General features: G+C 39.8%; 1 protein-coding gene across 1 annotated transcript in view; it reads right to left on the reverse strand.

Annotated features, from left to right (window-relative positions):
* EQTN (equatorin) overlaps positions 1–6,032 on the reverse strand; it is a 12,629-nt gene extending 6,597 nt beyond the window's left edge. The window contains exons 1-4 of the mRNA XM_004761778.3: positions 5,863–6,032; positions 5,525–5,635; positions 2,096–2,182; positions 47–136 (exon numbers count right to left, since the gene is read on the reverse strand). Coding sequence (XP_004761835.1) covers positions 47–136; positions 2,096–2,182; positions 5,525–5,635; positions 5,863–5,941 — 367 coding nt within the window. The 5' untranslated portion in view covers positions 5,942–6,032. The remainder of the gene's footprint in view (positions 1–46; positions 137–2,095; positions 2,183–5,524; positions 5,636–5,862) is intronic.
* Positions 6,033–16,420: the final 10,388 nt, after the last annotated feature.

Here is a 16,420-nt window from a genome sequence, read left to right on the forward strand (position 1 = left end):
ATAATGATATGCTCCAAGTATGACTACAGTTTTGAAACTTTAATACTTTGATTGTATTTTCCAGAGGTTTCTGCTGGAAATTCTTCACTGGTGCCTTTTCCAATAGGTGACACAGTTGTTTCATTGACGAGTTTATCTGAGAAAAGGGTAACAGATTATCAGCACATACAAATATTGACAGCATCTATGATTAGGCATTTTTTTAAGCTAAAAAACGGAAGAAAAGGGGAAAAAAAGAGAAAGATGTTGACATTTTCCCGAGATCTCTCAAGGAGGGGAAAGAAGGCAGCATTTGGGATAATGGGTTGCCTGAGAGGGGATTCATACACCTATAATTTGTAAGAGAGAGGAAAAACAGGGACAAGGGTGGGGGGTGGTTGTGGTGGTGGCTATAAGCTTCCTTTAGAGGTAAGACAGATGTACTGGATGAGAACATTGGGTTCAGATGTTTCCCTTAACAGGACTTGAAGTGATCCTATCAGCCCTGGAGAGCTTGGGGGCCAGTCAGTGTTCGGACACAGAAGAGGAAGGCGCATCAGCGTCCTTGTAAATCAGAAACATCTGCGTGTGAACTACTCAAAACAGAGTCTTGAATACAACCATTTGGGGCTACAAATCAGGGGTTTTCAGGCCTAATTTAGTATATCTCTCAGTCTATAATGTGTCCATCTTCTGGAGGAATGTCAGTAAGAGTGTATTTGGGAACAATTGTGACTGGGGGACATTTTCCACACACATCCCCATGGTGGCCATTTCCTTTAATTTTGTTTAATAAGGAAGTCAGTTAAGTTCCACATGAAGTACAGGCAATCTCACTCTAAAAGAAGCTCTACAGAGAGGCAGAATGAATTGAGACCGAGCCTACCGACAGCACCATGACAGGAGAATTGTTGGCAAGAAAGTTATGAAAAGGAGTCTGTTCCCAGAGTTGACATAATTCAAGCAGGACTCCAACAAAATTCGTAAGTAATCCTTCACCTATGCCATGCATCCCTTATACTTAGAGAAAAGTGTGTGGATTTTCCCCTTGCCCTCACAGTTCTGGGCACTAAAAGAATTGTTAGTCAAAATTATTCTGGAGAATTCCATCTTCTTGAAGGGCTTGCTCCTCTAGAATGTCCCTACCATGTTAGTATTATTTCTTTCTGTTAGAGCCCCCATTTAAAATGGCAGCAATTTCTTATTCCAATCCAACTTTCTTTGACAATACTTTGAGGACCTGAATTGTGGGAATAGAAATTAGGGTTTTAGAATTTCTTCCATGGGTCCTATGGTCTTCAATAATCCATCTCCTAAGGGAATTTGAGCTACCAGGTCTGTTGAAGACCTGACTCTCTGTTTCTTGTTCCAAACAACTCCAAACAAAAATGATGTTTGCTGTGTACATGTAAAATTCCCATGAGTGATTTGCTTAATTAACATATGCCCTTGAAATGCCCCTCTCATTTATGTCCCAAGGTTTAGAATTACTCAAAATATTCCATTATTGTCAAATAACTTTATTAATAATTAGGTATTACGGAATCTGGCTTTTCTCAATATTGAAGCTGCTAGAGCCAGAAACATTCTCTCTTCCCTATTTAATTCTATCCTCTTTTCCTTGTCTTCTGTTTTATGCTAATGTGTTTTGTAGATATGAGCTGTTGATACTTCATGGTGTAAGATATGGATATGTCCTTTGAAGACTTTTAGTGGCCTCTGAAGTCACATGCTGACAAATGTTTTATCTAGCAAATTAATTACGCTTGATGGAAAGACACAAAAAGGAAATAAGAACATTTGAAGTAGAAGGTATAAGTAGAAAGGAATAAAAATGTGGGTTTAAGAAAACATACAATTTTCTAGAGCCCTCGAGTCATTATTTTTCTTTTCAAACCAAAAATATGAGGCTAAGATATGTAAGAACCTCCTTGACTTCTGACTTTATTACTACAAGGGACATGGAGTCAGTCTCCTTTTTTAGAAACTAAGATTCCCTGATACAAGATCAACTAAGACCTTTTTCTTACTTGATACACTCTAGTGCTATTTGGAAATCTTGCTTTAAGGGCTTTTCATATTTGTAACAGTGACTTTCAGAACTCTCAGTACTTACAGTTTTTAAGAGCAAATTGCAAATCAGTTGTTGCTTTCACAGATATTTCAGACTGGCTGCCATTTGGATTTTGCGTTGTGAACACATCTAAAAATACAAGACCAAATGTTTTCAGCAACTAACTCAGTTCCTTCTTGTTCCTTTAAATTTTTCCTTATCTAATTTTTTTTCTTAAAACATAGGCACTAATTCTGAGAAAAGAATAATAAAGTATTTGAGACATTCTTTAGCTACAAATTAAGGAAATGGGGAAGGGTTTAAAAATAAAATTCATGGGGTGCCTGGGTGGCTCATTCAGTTAAGCGTCTATCTGCCTTCAGCTAAGGTCATGGAATGAAGCCCTGTGTTGGGCTCCTAGTTCAGTGGGGAGGCCGCTTCCCCTTTTCCCTCTGCTGCTCCCACTGCTTGTGCTTTCTCTGTGTCAAATGGATAAATAAAATCTTTTAAAAATAATTAAAAAATTAAATAAACATAAAATTCATGGAGAAAAAGCCAAATTGGTAAACCTTGTGCTAAACAACATTCTGAGAAGAAATTACTGAGGGTTGGTTATAATTCAAAACTAATGGATATATCCACTCAACCAGAGTCAAAGTAAATTGGATCCAGATGGCAGTCTGACATATTGACATATACATGTCTCGTTTTTCTTAAAATCTCATGAAATGACAGAAAATTTTATACATACATGAATGTATATGTGTGTTTAGCACCTACATATATATTCAATCATCCTACCATGCAGGCATGTGTATGCACACACAAACAGTGTCATTAGTGTATTTTGATTTTTGAGGAATTTCTGAGCTAGATTTATGGGGAAATATAACAAAACAAAACCAAAGCCCAACATGCATGTTATGAGTCACGAAACTATAAAAATTAAAGCATTTTGGTATTTTTACAGGGAAAAACAGCTAGAAGAAACAATAAAAAGGTAATAACTAATCCAGTTTCAAGTGAGAATTTAGATTACATTAAATGGGCTTCACATGAGTAGGGAATTGGTGTTAGATATTTGGCAAACCTCCTTGAAAAATATAAAGTTTTGTGCGTATATTTATGACATATACAAAGATAATGATTTAAGACCTAAGAGTTAAAAACAAAAATGAGATTATTTGAAAAAATAGGAAAATAATTTAATTTCTTCAATTGAATAAGACCTACCTAACCAAAATATAAAATGCAGAAATTATTTAAAAATTAATCAACAACTAATTTTAGAAAATTACAATTTTTCTCTATGATTAAGGTACCTAGACAGGTTTAATAATAAGCAACAGCCTGGTGGGGGAAATACTTGTTAACTTTTACTATAGGAAAATGATTAATATATTGAACATAGAAAGAGCTGCTGCAAATAAATGAAAATACAGCCTGATAAAAAAAGTGGGCCATGAATATGAATAGGCAAATCACAGAAGTAGAAATAAAAATGCCCATAAATATACAGGGAAATACCCAACTTCATAAGTAATCACAATGCAAATGAAAACAGTAATGGAAATTTCTCACTTACAGTCACAAAATATGATTAACATTATTCATTGTGGGTTAGCTTGTGGGGCATTCTCGAAGGACATAAATCAGTAGATGCTTTTTGGAGGGCAATTTGCTGGTATCAATATTTTTAAAGATTTATTCTTTATTCAGCAATGCCCAGTACTTGATATCTATCCAAAGAGAGATACACCCAACTGTACATGAGAAGAATGTAAAAGGGGAACACTGCATGTAATCCAATTCTTTAAATGCTAGTGGATAAATTATGGGACATCATTTTATGGAATACTAGGCATCCACCAAAAATAATGAGGCAGATGTGAAAAGAGCTTCAGAGTTGTTAAATGAGAAAAGTAAGTCATAACACAATTTCTTAGGGGGATTTCATTTATGTTTTGTATATATTGTGTGTGTAAAAAAGACTTTTTTCTCTAATCGAAGTAATCATCAGGCTCTTAGTTTATTTACCCTCTGGATATGTTAAAGCAGAGGCACCTGCTTTAAACGGAAATGACTGAAAAGGAAATGACTGACACCCTAGGCAGAAGCCCAGTGATAGAGACATTAGATAACACTCCTGACTCTGGCTTTGGTAGTGTGAAATCTGGCCATTGACCTCTCTGAGAATCAGGTGGTTTTTTTTTTTACCTACAAAGGAAGGACATAGATTCACCAAAGAGAAAATAGAAATGCAACTAATAAGTTATTATTATCAAAGTACTTGAGTGTATATATATATATGTGCATGAATATATATGTAAATATCTTGATTGCATTCCTATTTTTCCTTTGATTAATGTTAATAAGGATCCCAAGACAACTAGATTTAATCTTAATTTTTTATTTTCACAAGAGTTTCTTTTGAGTGGAGGACCTTATAAGGGCACAGAAAGAAAGCCCATATGAGCAATGATGAATAAACTGAAGTTTGATGGAAAATTCAGACATCTTAAAGTCATCTTGTTATGGGTTGAATTCTGTGTCCCTCCCCACAAAAAGACACATTGAAGTCCTAACCTCCAGGATCTCAGAATCCAACCTAATTTTGAAATAGGGTCATTGAAGATATAATTAGTCAAGATGGAATCACAGGGGTGAAAGGTGGGCTCCTAATCTGATATGAATGCTGTCCTTATAAGGAGGAGGAAATGGACACAGAGGCACAGCAAGAATGCCATGTGAAGATGGGAGACAGAGACTAGAACTGTGCTACAAGCCAAGGAAGGCCTGGGGCTACCAGGAGCTGGAGGAAGCAAGAACTGATTCACCTCTAGAGGCTTTGTAGAGAGCATGGCATGATCAAAGCTTTGATTTTGGATTTCTGATTTCCAGAACTGTGAGAGAATAAGTTACTGTTGCTTTGAGCCACCAAGTTTGTGGTAATTTGTTTCAGCAGCCTTAGGAAAATGACACCCACCTCCAAATAAATTTTGGTTAACTCACCATAGAATTAGATCAATTTCAAGTCACCATAATTACATAATGAACTTTTTTATTTATGGAAAATTATCAAGAGAACCTTGTTAAACTTCATAACATCTCATGAAAAAAAAAAAGCTGTAGAGGGGCGCCTGAGTGGCTCAGTGGGTTAAAGCCTCTGCCTTCGGCTCGGGTCATGATCTCAGGGATCCTGGGATGGAGCCCCACGTCGGGCTCTCTGCTCAGTGGGGAGCCTGCTTCCCTTCCTCTCTCTCTGCTTGCCTCTCTGCCTACTTGTGGTCTCTGTCTGTCAAATGAATAAATAAAATCTTAAAAAAAAAAAAAAGCTGTAGAAAATGAGAATTTCATTTAACACATGGAAACATTTATGCAATAAATAAGAATTTAGGAAGTAGGAAATAAAATTAGAGTTTTTTAAAACATTAAATCAAACCAGTATAACCAGCTTTTGTATATGCGTTGCTATTAACTTTAAAGACTTACATTGTTTTATATCTTTATAATAATTGCCATTTTTCTCATTAGCAGGAGTATTCTCCTTAATTTCCGGTCCTGGTTTATATTCTTTTATAGTGTTAGGTGCCCACATCTCATCTGCAAAATTCATAAGAAATAAGTTCAGTTCTTTTACTACTTTCTCTTCTTTCAACTACATTTTTCTACAAATGATTTGAGGCAGAGATTTAAAATGTAAATTATGCCATATTTCCAATAATACACTTCGTACCATCCTATAGAAAACTGTCACATACCAGTTTTCTAGGATAATGGGTCATCTTTCTCATCTGCTCTTTCTGTAAAACCTTAAAATGCTTACTCACCAGCACCACCATGGCTAGTTGTACTGAGGTCCTGTAAGGAAAAAACCCCAGATACAAAAATAAACAATATAAAATTCATAGGGCAAATGATTGATTTATCCAGTAATCTCCTGCTTCTCCTCAAGAGTTTCCTTCTGTTGCCCAGCAGGTCCTGTTACTAAGACATTATGATGTCACTGCCGAATGGAGGTGAGAATGCTGGGCATGGATTTCCAAAAGGTTTGTGACTCAATCTGACGTTGATTTTATCTTTGATACTATGATGGTTTCTAGTTCTTAAAAATTAACCATTATAAGATTTTCTTTGAAAATTAGGAAATACATTTGCATGAAATAATGTGAATTATAGTCATCGGGTTTTAAAGAACCACTAATATTGTTGATAACAAAGTGAGAACAGAAGCTTTGGTTTTCAAAGCATTACAATATTATATGTTCTTTTGAAAAACTGCAAGAAAGCATCTGTTAAAAAGTAATCAGAGATCCCTAGATTCAATCCAAGTACCCTGCAAGTTCTGGTTCATGGGCTGCCTTAACTATATAATTCCTCAGTAAAGGTGTTGTGAAACTCATCTTTACCCTGTTGATGAATGATGTTGGACATCTTGTGTCTGTTAGCTATTTCTATGTCTTCTTTGGAAAAATGTCTATTCATGTGTTCTGTCCATTCCTTAACTGAATTATTTGGTTTGGGGTGCTGAGTTTGAAAAGTTCTTTATAGATTTTAGATACTAACCCCTTTTCAGATATGTCATTTGCAAGTATCTTTTGCTATTTCATAGGTTGCCTTTTAGTTTCATTGATTGGTTCCTTTGCTGTGTGGAAGCTTTTTATTTGGATGAACTCCCAATAGTTAATTTTTGCTTTTGTTTTCCTTGTCTCAGGAGACATATCCAGTAAAATGTTGCTATGGCCAAGGTCAAAGAGGTTACTGCCTGTGTTCTCCTCTAGGATTTTGATGGTTTCCTGTCTTACATTCAGGTCTTTAAAACATTTTGAATCTAATTTTGTGTATGGGATAAGACATTATTAAGACAGTTTCACTCTTTTGCTGTCCACTTTTCCCAACACTGCATGTTGAAGAGACTGTATTTTTCCATTAGATAGTCTTTCCTGCTTTGTCGAAGATTAATTGACTACATAGTTATGGGCTCATTTCTTTGTTTCCTATTCTGTTTCATTGATTTTTGTGCCTTAACTATATAATTGTCTCAATCACTGTAGCTTTGCAATACAGCTTGAAGTCCAAAATTGTGATGCCTACAGCTTTGCTTTTCTCTTTCAACATTACTTTGGCTTTTCCCGGTCTCTTGTGATTCCATAGAAATTTTAGAATTGTTTGTTCTAGCTCTGTGAAAAATGCTATTGGTATTTTGATAGGGACTGCCCTGAATGTGTAGATTGCTTTGAGTAGTCTAGATATTCTAACAATATTTATTCTTCTAATCCATGATCATAGAATGTTTTTCCATTTCTTTATGTCGTTTTCAATTTCTTTCAGTGTTTATTATTTCTATCTTCTATCTATCTTTCAGTGTTTATTATTTCTATCAGTGTTTATTAGTTTTCAGAGTACAGATCTTTTATCTCTTTGGTTAGGTTTATTTCTAAGTATCTTATCATTTTTGGTGTAGTTGTAAATGAGATTAAGATTAAGGTTCATTAAAATACTCAAGTATCTTAATGAATGGCTTCAGATAACCAAACCAGGAATACAGGGGATGACCCCACAGCATCCGCCTTGCAGTGGAAAATGCCAGGTTCATGGAGATCACTCTTTGGTAGTGATCTTCCCCCTGTACTTTTTTTAATCTTTTTAAAGTTTTATACTTATGTCCCAAGATGCTTGTTACCAACACAACTGTTAAACAACTATATCAAAAGTTATATTATCTGAGACTATATTAGGAAAAAATATTTACTTTTCACAGAAATCTCAAAGGAAATGGGCTAACAAAATGTTGTTTTGCTACGCTTTTCACTATATACAACAAATGTAAATTTTGTACAATAAATATTTCCTGGGGTAAAAAAAAAAAAAAGAAAGAGTCCCTTTAATATTTCTTGCAGGGTTGGTTTAGTGAACTCCTTTAGTTTTTGTTTGTCTGGAAAACTGTCTCTCCTTCCATTTTGAATAATAATCTTGCTGGATAGAGTATTCTTGGCTGCAGATTTTTGCTATTCAGCATATTGAATATATCATGCCATTCTCTTCTGGCTTGCAGAGATTCTGTTGATGAGCTGTAACCAGCCTTATGGGCTTTCCCTTATAAGTTAGGGACTTCTTTTGTCTTGCTGTTTTCAGGATTTTTTTTTTCTTTATCACTATATTTTGCAAATTTAATTACAATATGTCTTGATATTGGCCTGCTTTTGTCGATTTTGATGGGGGTTCTCTGTGCCTCCTGGATCTGGATGTCTGTTTCCTTCCCCAGATTTGGGAAATTTTTAGTTATTATTTCCTCAAATAAATTTTATGCCCCCTCCTTCTTCTTCTGAGACTCCCATGATACAAATATTATTACCTTTAATGGAGTCATGGAGTTCCCTAAGTCTATTCTCGTATTGTATAACTCTTCTTTCTTTTGTTCAGCTTCATTATTTTCTACTGTTTTGTCTTCTAGGTCACTAATTTTTTTTTTTTTAAGATTTTATTTATTTGACAGACAAGTAGGCAGAGAGGCAGGCAGAGAGAGAGAGGAGAAAGCAGGCTCCCTGCCGAGCAGAGAGCCTGATTCCGGGTTCTGATCCCAGGACACTGGAATCATGACCTGAGCCGAAGGCAGATGCTTAACAACTGAGCCACCCAGGTGCCCCTCTAGGTCACTAATTTGTTCACCTGCTCCTTCCATCCTTGTATTCATTGCATCAAGTCTGTTTCAAATCTTTGTTATTGCATTTTTCATTTCTGACTGATTCACATTTCTGACTGATTGTTTCTTAACTCTTTTATCTCTGTGATAAGGGCCTCCCTGAATTCTTGCATTCTTTTCCTAAGCCCAGAGAGTATCCTTATAATTGTTGCTCTAAATTCTCCATCAGTCATATTATTTACATTGGTTTTGATTAGATCTCTGGCCATGACCTTATCTTGTTCTTTCATTTGGGATAAATTCCTCCATCTTGGCATTTTTTTCTAAGTCTCTGACTTCTGTGTGCTAGAAAAGCCTGCTATGTTTTCTGCTCCTGATAGTAATGGCTTTCTGAAGAAAAGGTCATATAGTGTCCAAGGCTTTGCACTTCTCAGATGTGCGCTGTGTACACTCTGCTGCTGTGTTTGGCTGCCCTATCCTTCAGGCCAGGTGTCTGCAGAGGGTTCCCTTGCCAGCTATGGGCAGTGTTTGGACCTTGGTCAGAGTGTGGGGAGTTCTAACTAGGTGTGCTATGGTCTGCTTGTTAAATGAGACCTGATGTTACTTTCACTAGAACTGAAGCCTTGCAGAACTCTGTTCAGTTAATGAGGTGTACAGGGCTTTCTGCTGGTCCTCTGGGGAAGGAGCCTGCTACACTGGGACTGAGATACACTTGCCCCAGAAAAGTAGTCCCAGAAGAGCACAGAGGGGTAGAACTTGGTATAAGGAGCTTAGACAGCCAGTGTGAGTGCTGTGTTTTTTACCTCAGGGGGCTCTGCACCTATGTTGAGGGGTAGCAGAGGGAAATGGCGTTCACTGCCTTTCTTTATCCTAGGAGACAGGACTCTGCCCATGCCACGTCTTGCAGATGTGCTCCAAAAGATCAAACTGTCTCTCCCATGCACCTTAGGTGATCCCCAGATCATGCTATTTCTGCCCCAGGGGTGCTTGGCTACCTTCACTCCAGGATGGGCAGCAGCCTCAGGGCTCTATCTCAGCCGAGCCCACGGACCTTTCTAACCCCAGGCTTCAAGCCCTGCTGATTGCAAAAACTCAGGAAAATCAGTCCCTCTTGTTTTCCCAGCACCTGGCCTCCGGGAAGTATTTTCTTTGTGTGATCCCCTGTGTGTTCCACTCTCTCTCTCACCTTTCTCTGGGACAAGGGCTTCCTTCCCTCCACAGCACCCACCATCTGTTTTTCCCCCAAACCACATCTCTGCACCTCCTGCTTTCTGTGATGTGACCTCTTCTCTCCCTCAAGTTGTGGAATTTGATCTGTCAATCTTCAGGTCGATTTCTTAGGTTTTCGGAATGATTTGATTGTTATCTAACTGTGTTCTAGGGACAAGACTAGCCAAGGGGTCTCCTTCTATGTCGATGACTAAACTCCCCTCCTCTGTTTTAAAACTTCCACTTAACCTAAGTCATAAGGAGATTGCTAATTAATGGCTGTCCAATCATCTGGGAAAACAGATTGGATGCATTAGAATAGAACCACCAGAACATTGAATGTTGAGGTTGCTAAGAAAAAAAGTGGAAGAACAGATTTACAGTGGGGTCTGGAAGTTAAACTTTTTTTTGAGAGAGACAGTGAGCGAGAAAGCGAGCGATCAGGGATGGATGGTGGGGAGATGAAGAGAGGCTCCATGTTCAGCACAGAACCCAACTCGGGGCTCAATCTCAACACCCCGCGATCATGACCTGAGCTGAAATCAAGATTCAGACGCTTAAGTGACTGAGCCACCAGGGTACCCGTGTTTAACATTTCAAAGCTGGAACAGGACAGTATGGTAATGAGGTCCAAGGACATGGTTTTAGATTGCTAAATTAGATTAGAGGGGAAGAGCATTGGCATTGGGACATCAAGTAAACCAAGCACCCAAGCTGTTGGATGCATTATCTGCGTGGACAGAGAAGATCTGTATGAGAGGAACGAGAGGCACAGGGGAAAGGGGTGCCAAAGCCTTCAGTAAATTAGGGCAGGTATGGAGGCCGACTAAAGATGATGATGTGGGGGGGGGGGGCTGGTAAATGTAGGGCTAAATGGTGTAAACCTTGATACATGAGCTAGATCCGAAGGGCTTCTCTTCTAGAAGGCTGCAGTGAAGATCCAGATGTCACTTAGGACTTGTACTCTTACTGGATCTAGATGTTGCATTTGTAACTGAACATTATAACATAAGCATCCTTGTGAACTTACCATCCCTAGGGCATCAGTTTAGTGAATATTCATAACTGGTTTTGGTCATTTGCCTTACTGTTTGTTATTTGGCTTGCTTCCAATTTTCCTTATTGTAAACCATGAAGTAATGAGCATATTTATGACTCAATTTTCTCCCCGCATTTATGAATATTTCATTTAGATAATTTCCTAAAAGGGGACTTTCTACCTTAAAGCCTATGAACATTTCCCCAGCTCTTGATGCTCTTGGTCCCATACTCACCTTGGATTTTCTCTGCTCCCGCCTGGAAACCAACCATTTCTCCAAGAACTCCTGGTTCCTTTAAGTAGAGACTAGTATTCACATCTCAAGATCTGGGCACTCAATGTATTCCTTGCACTGCCATGTCACCGTCCTCAGGCCATCTCTGTGCACAAACACAGAGACTCTATCAAGTGCCCGAGTGTCTGTGCCTACAGTATGTGGACACGTATGCACACACATACCGATGCTAGCTCTCATCTGCAGGGTTGGTCACAGGCGTTTTGTCTTCAAGTCACAGCAGAGTCCTGCCTGCCCTCCAAGGGACGTCCTCTTCCAGGTGCAAGCCAGAGCACATGGAGCGTGACCTGGTATGGAAGGGCTGGGCATCAGGGGCCTCTAGTCCTTCAGGACTCCGCAGGGAAAACCATCAGCACCACCACCAAATGAACAAAACACAGAGCTATTTCCAACAGTGCGTTAGTGCTCTTCTGAAGGCCAACTTGAGATGCTTTAGGGAAATGTAGCAGCCTGGTGTTTATTCTTAGATCTATTTTCTCTATTCTTTCTGTGTTGAAATGTCTTTTCTTCTATGAAATAAGGGTCATGATATATGGTATCATTGCTAAATCACAGCATAAATATGCTCATTACTTTTTTTTTTGGCCCACCAAAAAAAAAAAAAAAAGGAAATCTAAGGTGTGAGAGGATTATTGGCCATATTTATTTATTTATTTATTTATTTGACAGACAGAGATCACAAGTAGGCAGAGAGGCAGGCAGAGAGAGAGGAGGAAGCAGGCTCCCTGCAGAGCAGAGCCTGATACGGGGCTCGATCCCAGGACCCTGGGATCATGACCCGAGCCGAAGGCAGAGGCTTTAACCCACTGAGCGGCGCCCCAATTGGCCATCTTTCTAACCTGTGAGAAGCCTGCCCTGGGCTTTGCCAAAGACAGAAGTCCGTTCTGCTGGGAGTGGACTGCCTCTCAAGGATTCTTGTGGGGGGAGCTGAGGAAGGGGGCATGATAGGGTCTGGGATTTAGAACGGGCACTCCGGCTCCAGCTTGTGAAAAGTGAATGGTGAGAGAAGATCCTAGACACAGGGAAAGGCCTCCCCTCACTTCCGTAGAGTGATGGGCACAAGCAAGGAGAGCCTGAAGAAATGAAGGGTCAAAGAGAACAGACATGCAGCAAGAGGGACATTTCGAGCTTTGATGCTCACCTTCTAAGAAGAGTCTGAGCACAGCTTTCCTCTAAACTTCTGGAGTTTATTTGCTATTTTGTTTTTCTCCATAATTTCATTAAAATAAAGGGTCTTCCCTTTAGGACAATCTTTTTAAGAATGGTAGGAAAAAGGGTCCAGTTTTTTTTTTCTGAAAAAATTTTCTCCTGTTAGCTAGACTATTTTGGCAAGACTTCCATTGGTAATCGCTGCTTTCTCCATTCTGTATTCACGTGTCGGTTGTATCTGAACTCTAATAATTATCAGGTGTCTTCTTTGAACCCTCAGAGTCTCCCACCCGGCCCTCATGCAAACACATCTTAGGAACTACCTGACTTGACGGGTATAAGAATGAATGGTGATGGTTCGTACAGAAGGGGAAAAATTATACTTCTCAAAGGGCTCCTAAACCAAGAGTTGAGGAAAACCAGACAGATGCACGTAGCCAAAGCAAGGGAGCTGAGGCTTTCGCACTCCTGCTCCTGTGAAATCCATCTGACGACAGCATCTGTGAGTAGATTGCAACGCTGGGTGAGGTCCTACTAAGAGCACTCAGCCATAGTAGGGATGCAAATGTCTACTGAATCAGACAGAACTCATGTTTTCTAGGGTATTCCTATTGCCAGATTTGAGGAGACAATCTTTACTTCCCTCTTCTTAGTATATACTGAGTTTTCCCTGGGAGACGAAGTCTGGTCAGGAACAAAACTGTCTTGTGGGACAATTGGCAGGTGTGAACTTTGCATCAAAGAGGCAAGAGCTCTCCTGTACCCTTGACTGATCTTGTCCAGCTGCAGGAGACTGAGCTCCGCCAGTTAGCCCTTCTTCCCCAGATGGATGTTGGGCTTAATTCTGGAACCTGGGAATCATGACCTGAGCCAAAGGCGGACATTTCACCAACTACGCCACCCACGTGCCCCCAGACTCACACTTTCCACACTGTGAAAGAAACATTCATCTCACCTGGTGTCACTTCCTCATCACAGTTTCCCAAGGGTCCTCTGGGCTTTTCAAGGTCTGATTATTGTGTGATCCTTGAGGCGAAAGCAGCTCTGTCACCAGGATAGTAAATAAGCCATCTAAAAGGAGGACTAGAGGGGCCTCATACATAGAGATGAACATAGAGATGAACAGCAGGGGCTCTGGAGACCAACTGCCTGGGTTCCAGTCCCAGCTCCACCACCAGCCAACTGCATGACCTTGAATAAGAGGCTTACTCCTCAACCTCAGTTTCCTCATCTATAAAATAAGAATAACAATGATGGTATCTATTTCACAGTGAGTATTAATTCAGATATTCCAACTCAAGCGGTTGGCACGATGCCTCACACTGAGTGAGAGTGAGGACTGTGTGAGCTCATCCCTGCTGCCCTGCACGCAGCCGTCCTCCGTCTCACATCTGGAACAGTTGTCACCAATGGTTCCCTTGAGGAACGGTTGGGAGAATGGGTTGGAGGCTGTACATCAAGTCCAAGAACTGTGCGTGGCACAAAGTAGATTAAATCCCAGTCCTTCTTCCCCCAAAATGCCTTCCTAATTCCCCTGAAAGCTCTCAGCACACCCATCTCCTCAGCTCCCAGTTCTTTCCAAACACAGCACCTCGGGCATCTATGAGGACCAGAAGAGGTTCACGTAAAAACCATCACATTTCTTTCCCCTTCGTCTTGGCCTTGGGGGAGGGGCTTTAGAATTTTCCTCTCACATTTCTCTATCCAAGTAGCACAGAGTCTCTTTGCAGTCCCTTAGGAGGGATAATGCCAACTCCAATCAAATCTCATGAGCCCAGGGCAGCACAATCTTTTTTCTGAATACAAAGAGACCACATGGCAATAACTGGTTTATGACTCAGGGACTTTGTGGACTTGCCACTTTGTATTTATTTCAAACCCGTAGGCTCACAGGGTTCTGGCAAATTCACAGCCCAGAGAATGCCCTGCCAATTGGTAAAAACAAAACTCTACCTTAGGTTACCTGCACAACCTCAGGTATCTCGTTCTAAGGCCAGAAGTGTGAAACAGGGCTCACCGTTGAATTACTTTTCTTTAACTTCCATGGTTCAATAGTTGGTGAATCTAATGATTTACCACTTAAACAAAAACGAAATTAAAAAAAAAAAAAAAAACACCTGCCCCTCTCTTGACATGCTGCCCCCTTGTATATTTTGTAGTTGAATCATTGTATGGACAATGTCCATGAAGTTTCAGGAATGGGAAGGTACAAGTCATTCATTTCCTCACAGCATATTTATTTCATTCAGCCTTAAAACACAGGATGGAACTACATCTTGACATGTTAAAGATCTCCCAGGAACCAGGAACTAGAGATGGTCAGTGTAATTCCTGGTGACCTCAAAGGAGTCAGGTGGAATGGAATGGATGCTGCTTTTCAAATGTAATGTGATTCCTACTCATTCCTAAATTAGTACATGGAATATATGCATTCAGAGATCTCACAGCCACATAGTGCTCTCTACCCTCTTAGTTACGTACTTCTAATTATTCACATAACCATATATTTTACATTAGAGCTGAAGAATTAATGCCAGTTAATTTCTTCAGTCGAGAAAGAAAATCAGCAAAAATTAACTGTGATAGTTCTGCAAACGTCCTTTCTATTTTTTAAATTTAATTTTAAGAATATTTAATTAAATTTTTTTTCAGATCTGCAAACTTCTTATGGTCAAAGCTATGCTTTGGGTGCTCATTAATTCTTAAAAGTCTGCTTGTTTTCCCCTAAGGATGAGTGAAATCATGCTCCCCCCCACACACACTTCAGAGCAGGGAGCCAGACCTAGCAATTTCTTAGGTACCATTTTAATTGATCACAGGAACACCTTGCTCCCACTATAAGTGATTCCTAGATGGTCTTCCTGTCTCCTGCCCACTCACAGACCCCTTTCTGGCCTCTGGTCTTAGCCTCACACCACTCAACATTTTGTGGACTAGCCTTTCTGACCTTCTTGGTGTCCTCCTGTTAGATTTGTTGTCCTGGATCACGTCAGACTCAGGGTCTATTCTGTATCTGTGAATGCTGCACATCTTGTGAATAGGAATACTTTACGATCTCAGTGGGACTGGTCATAGAAGCACTAATGCAATCACACTGACAAATGACCAAAAAGAGACTGAAAGCTGAATTGCTCCACCACACAGAGCCTGTGTCCATAGAGAAGGAAATATTCTGAAGAGCTCAATGCTTAGAGGGTGCAGGTGTCTCCTGTGGCTGAGTGAGGGCCCTGAAGCACACCTGAGGGGCATTAAGTCCTAGCTCCATCACCTTGCTTATAACTTTGGGCAAATTACTTGGATAGCCTTGACTGTAGGGATAAACATGGAAAGCCAACCTCACAGGGTTGTCATGGGCATTAAATGAGATTATCCATATAAAATGCTTAGAGTATAGTAATCTAAAGTATACGTTAATAAATGTATACTTCCTAGCATATCATCAAATTAATATTATTACATATTGCTTTTTATTTATTTCTCTTTGATAGCAGACCTTATCTGCCATGTAAATCTATTCATTCATTCATCAAAGGTTTATTAAGCAACTACTGTGTGCTAGACACTCTCTTCTAGGTGACAGGGATAGAAATCCCGGATATGAAATTTATATTCTAGTGGGGTGGGGAATGAATAGGAAACAATAAAAAAACCTAATAAATAAATATAAATTATATGATGTATATATATTTATAAATTGTATATGTATAATGTATATAAATGCTATAGGGGAAGGAAATTTGAGCAGAGAAAGGGAACTCATGAGTCCTGGGGATCCTGGGGGGCAGGTGCGATCAGCAGCCGCCTCAATGAGAAGGTGATGGTCCAGCTAGAACTTGAAGGGGAGAAGGAAGTGGCCGTGAGTCTACATGGGGGAAGAGCATCCAGGCAGGGGAACACTCAGGACAGAGGCCATGAGAGTGAGTATGCCCAGCATGTGCTAGCCCAGCAGCGAGGCCTGGGGTGCAGGAGTGGAAGGAGAAACGGGGAGCTGAAGCTTTTAACCGCAGTGCAAAAGGGAGTATTGTAGGGTTTTCATCGGAGATGGGGCTAGGT

The sequence above is a fragment of the Mustela putorius genome, unplaced genomic scaffold, assembly GCF_011764305.1.
Source record: "Mustela putorius furo isolate JIRA1106 unplaced genomic scaffold, ASM1176430v1.1 tig00000421_pilon_pilon_pilon, whole genome shotgun sequence".
NCBI lineage: Eukaryota > Metazoa > Chordata > Mammalia > Carnivora > Mustelidae > Mustela > Mustela putorius.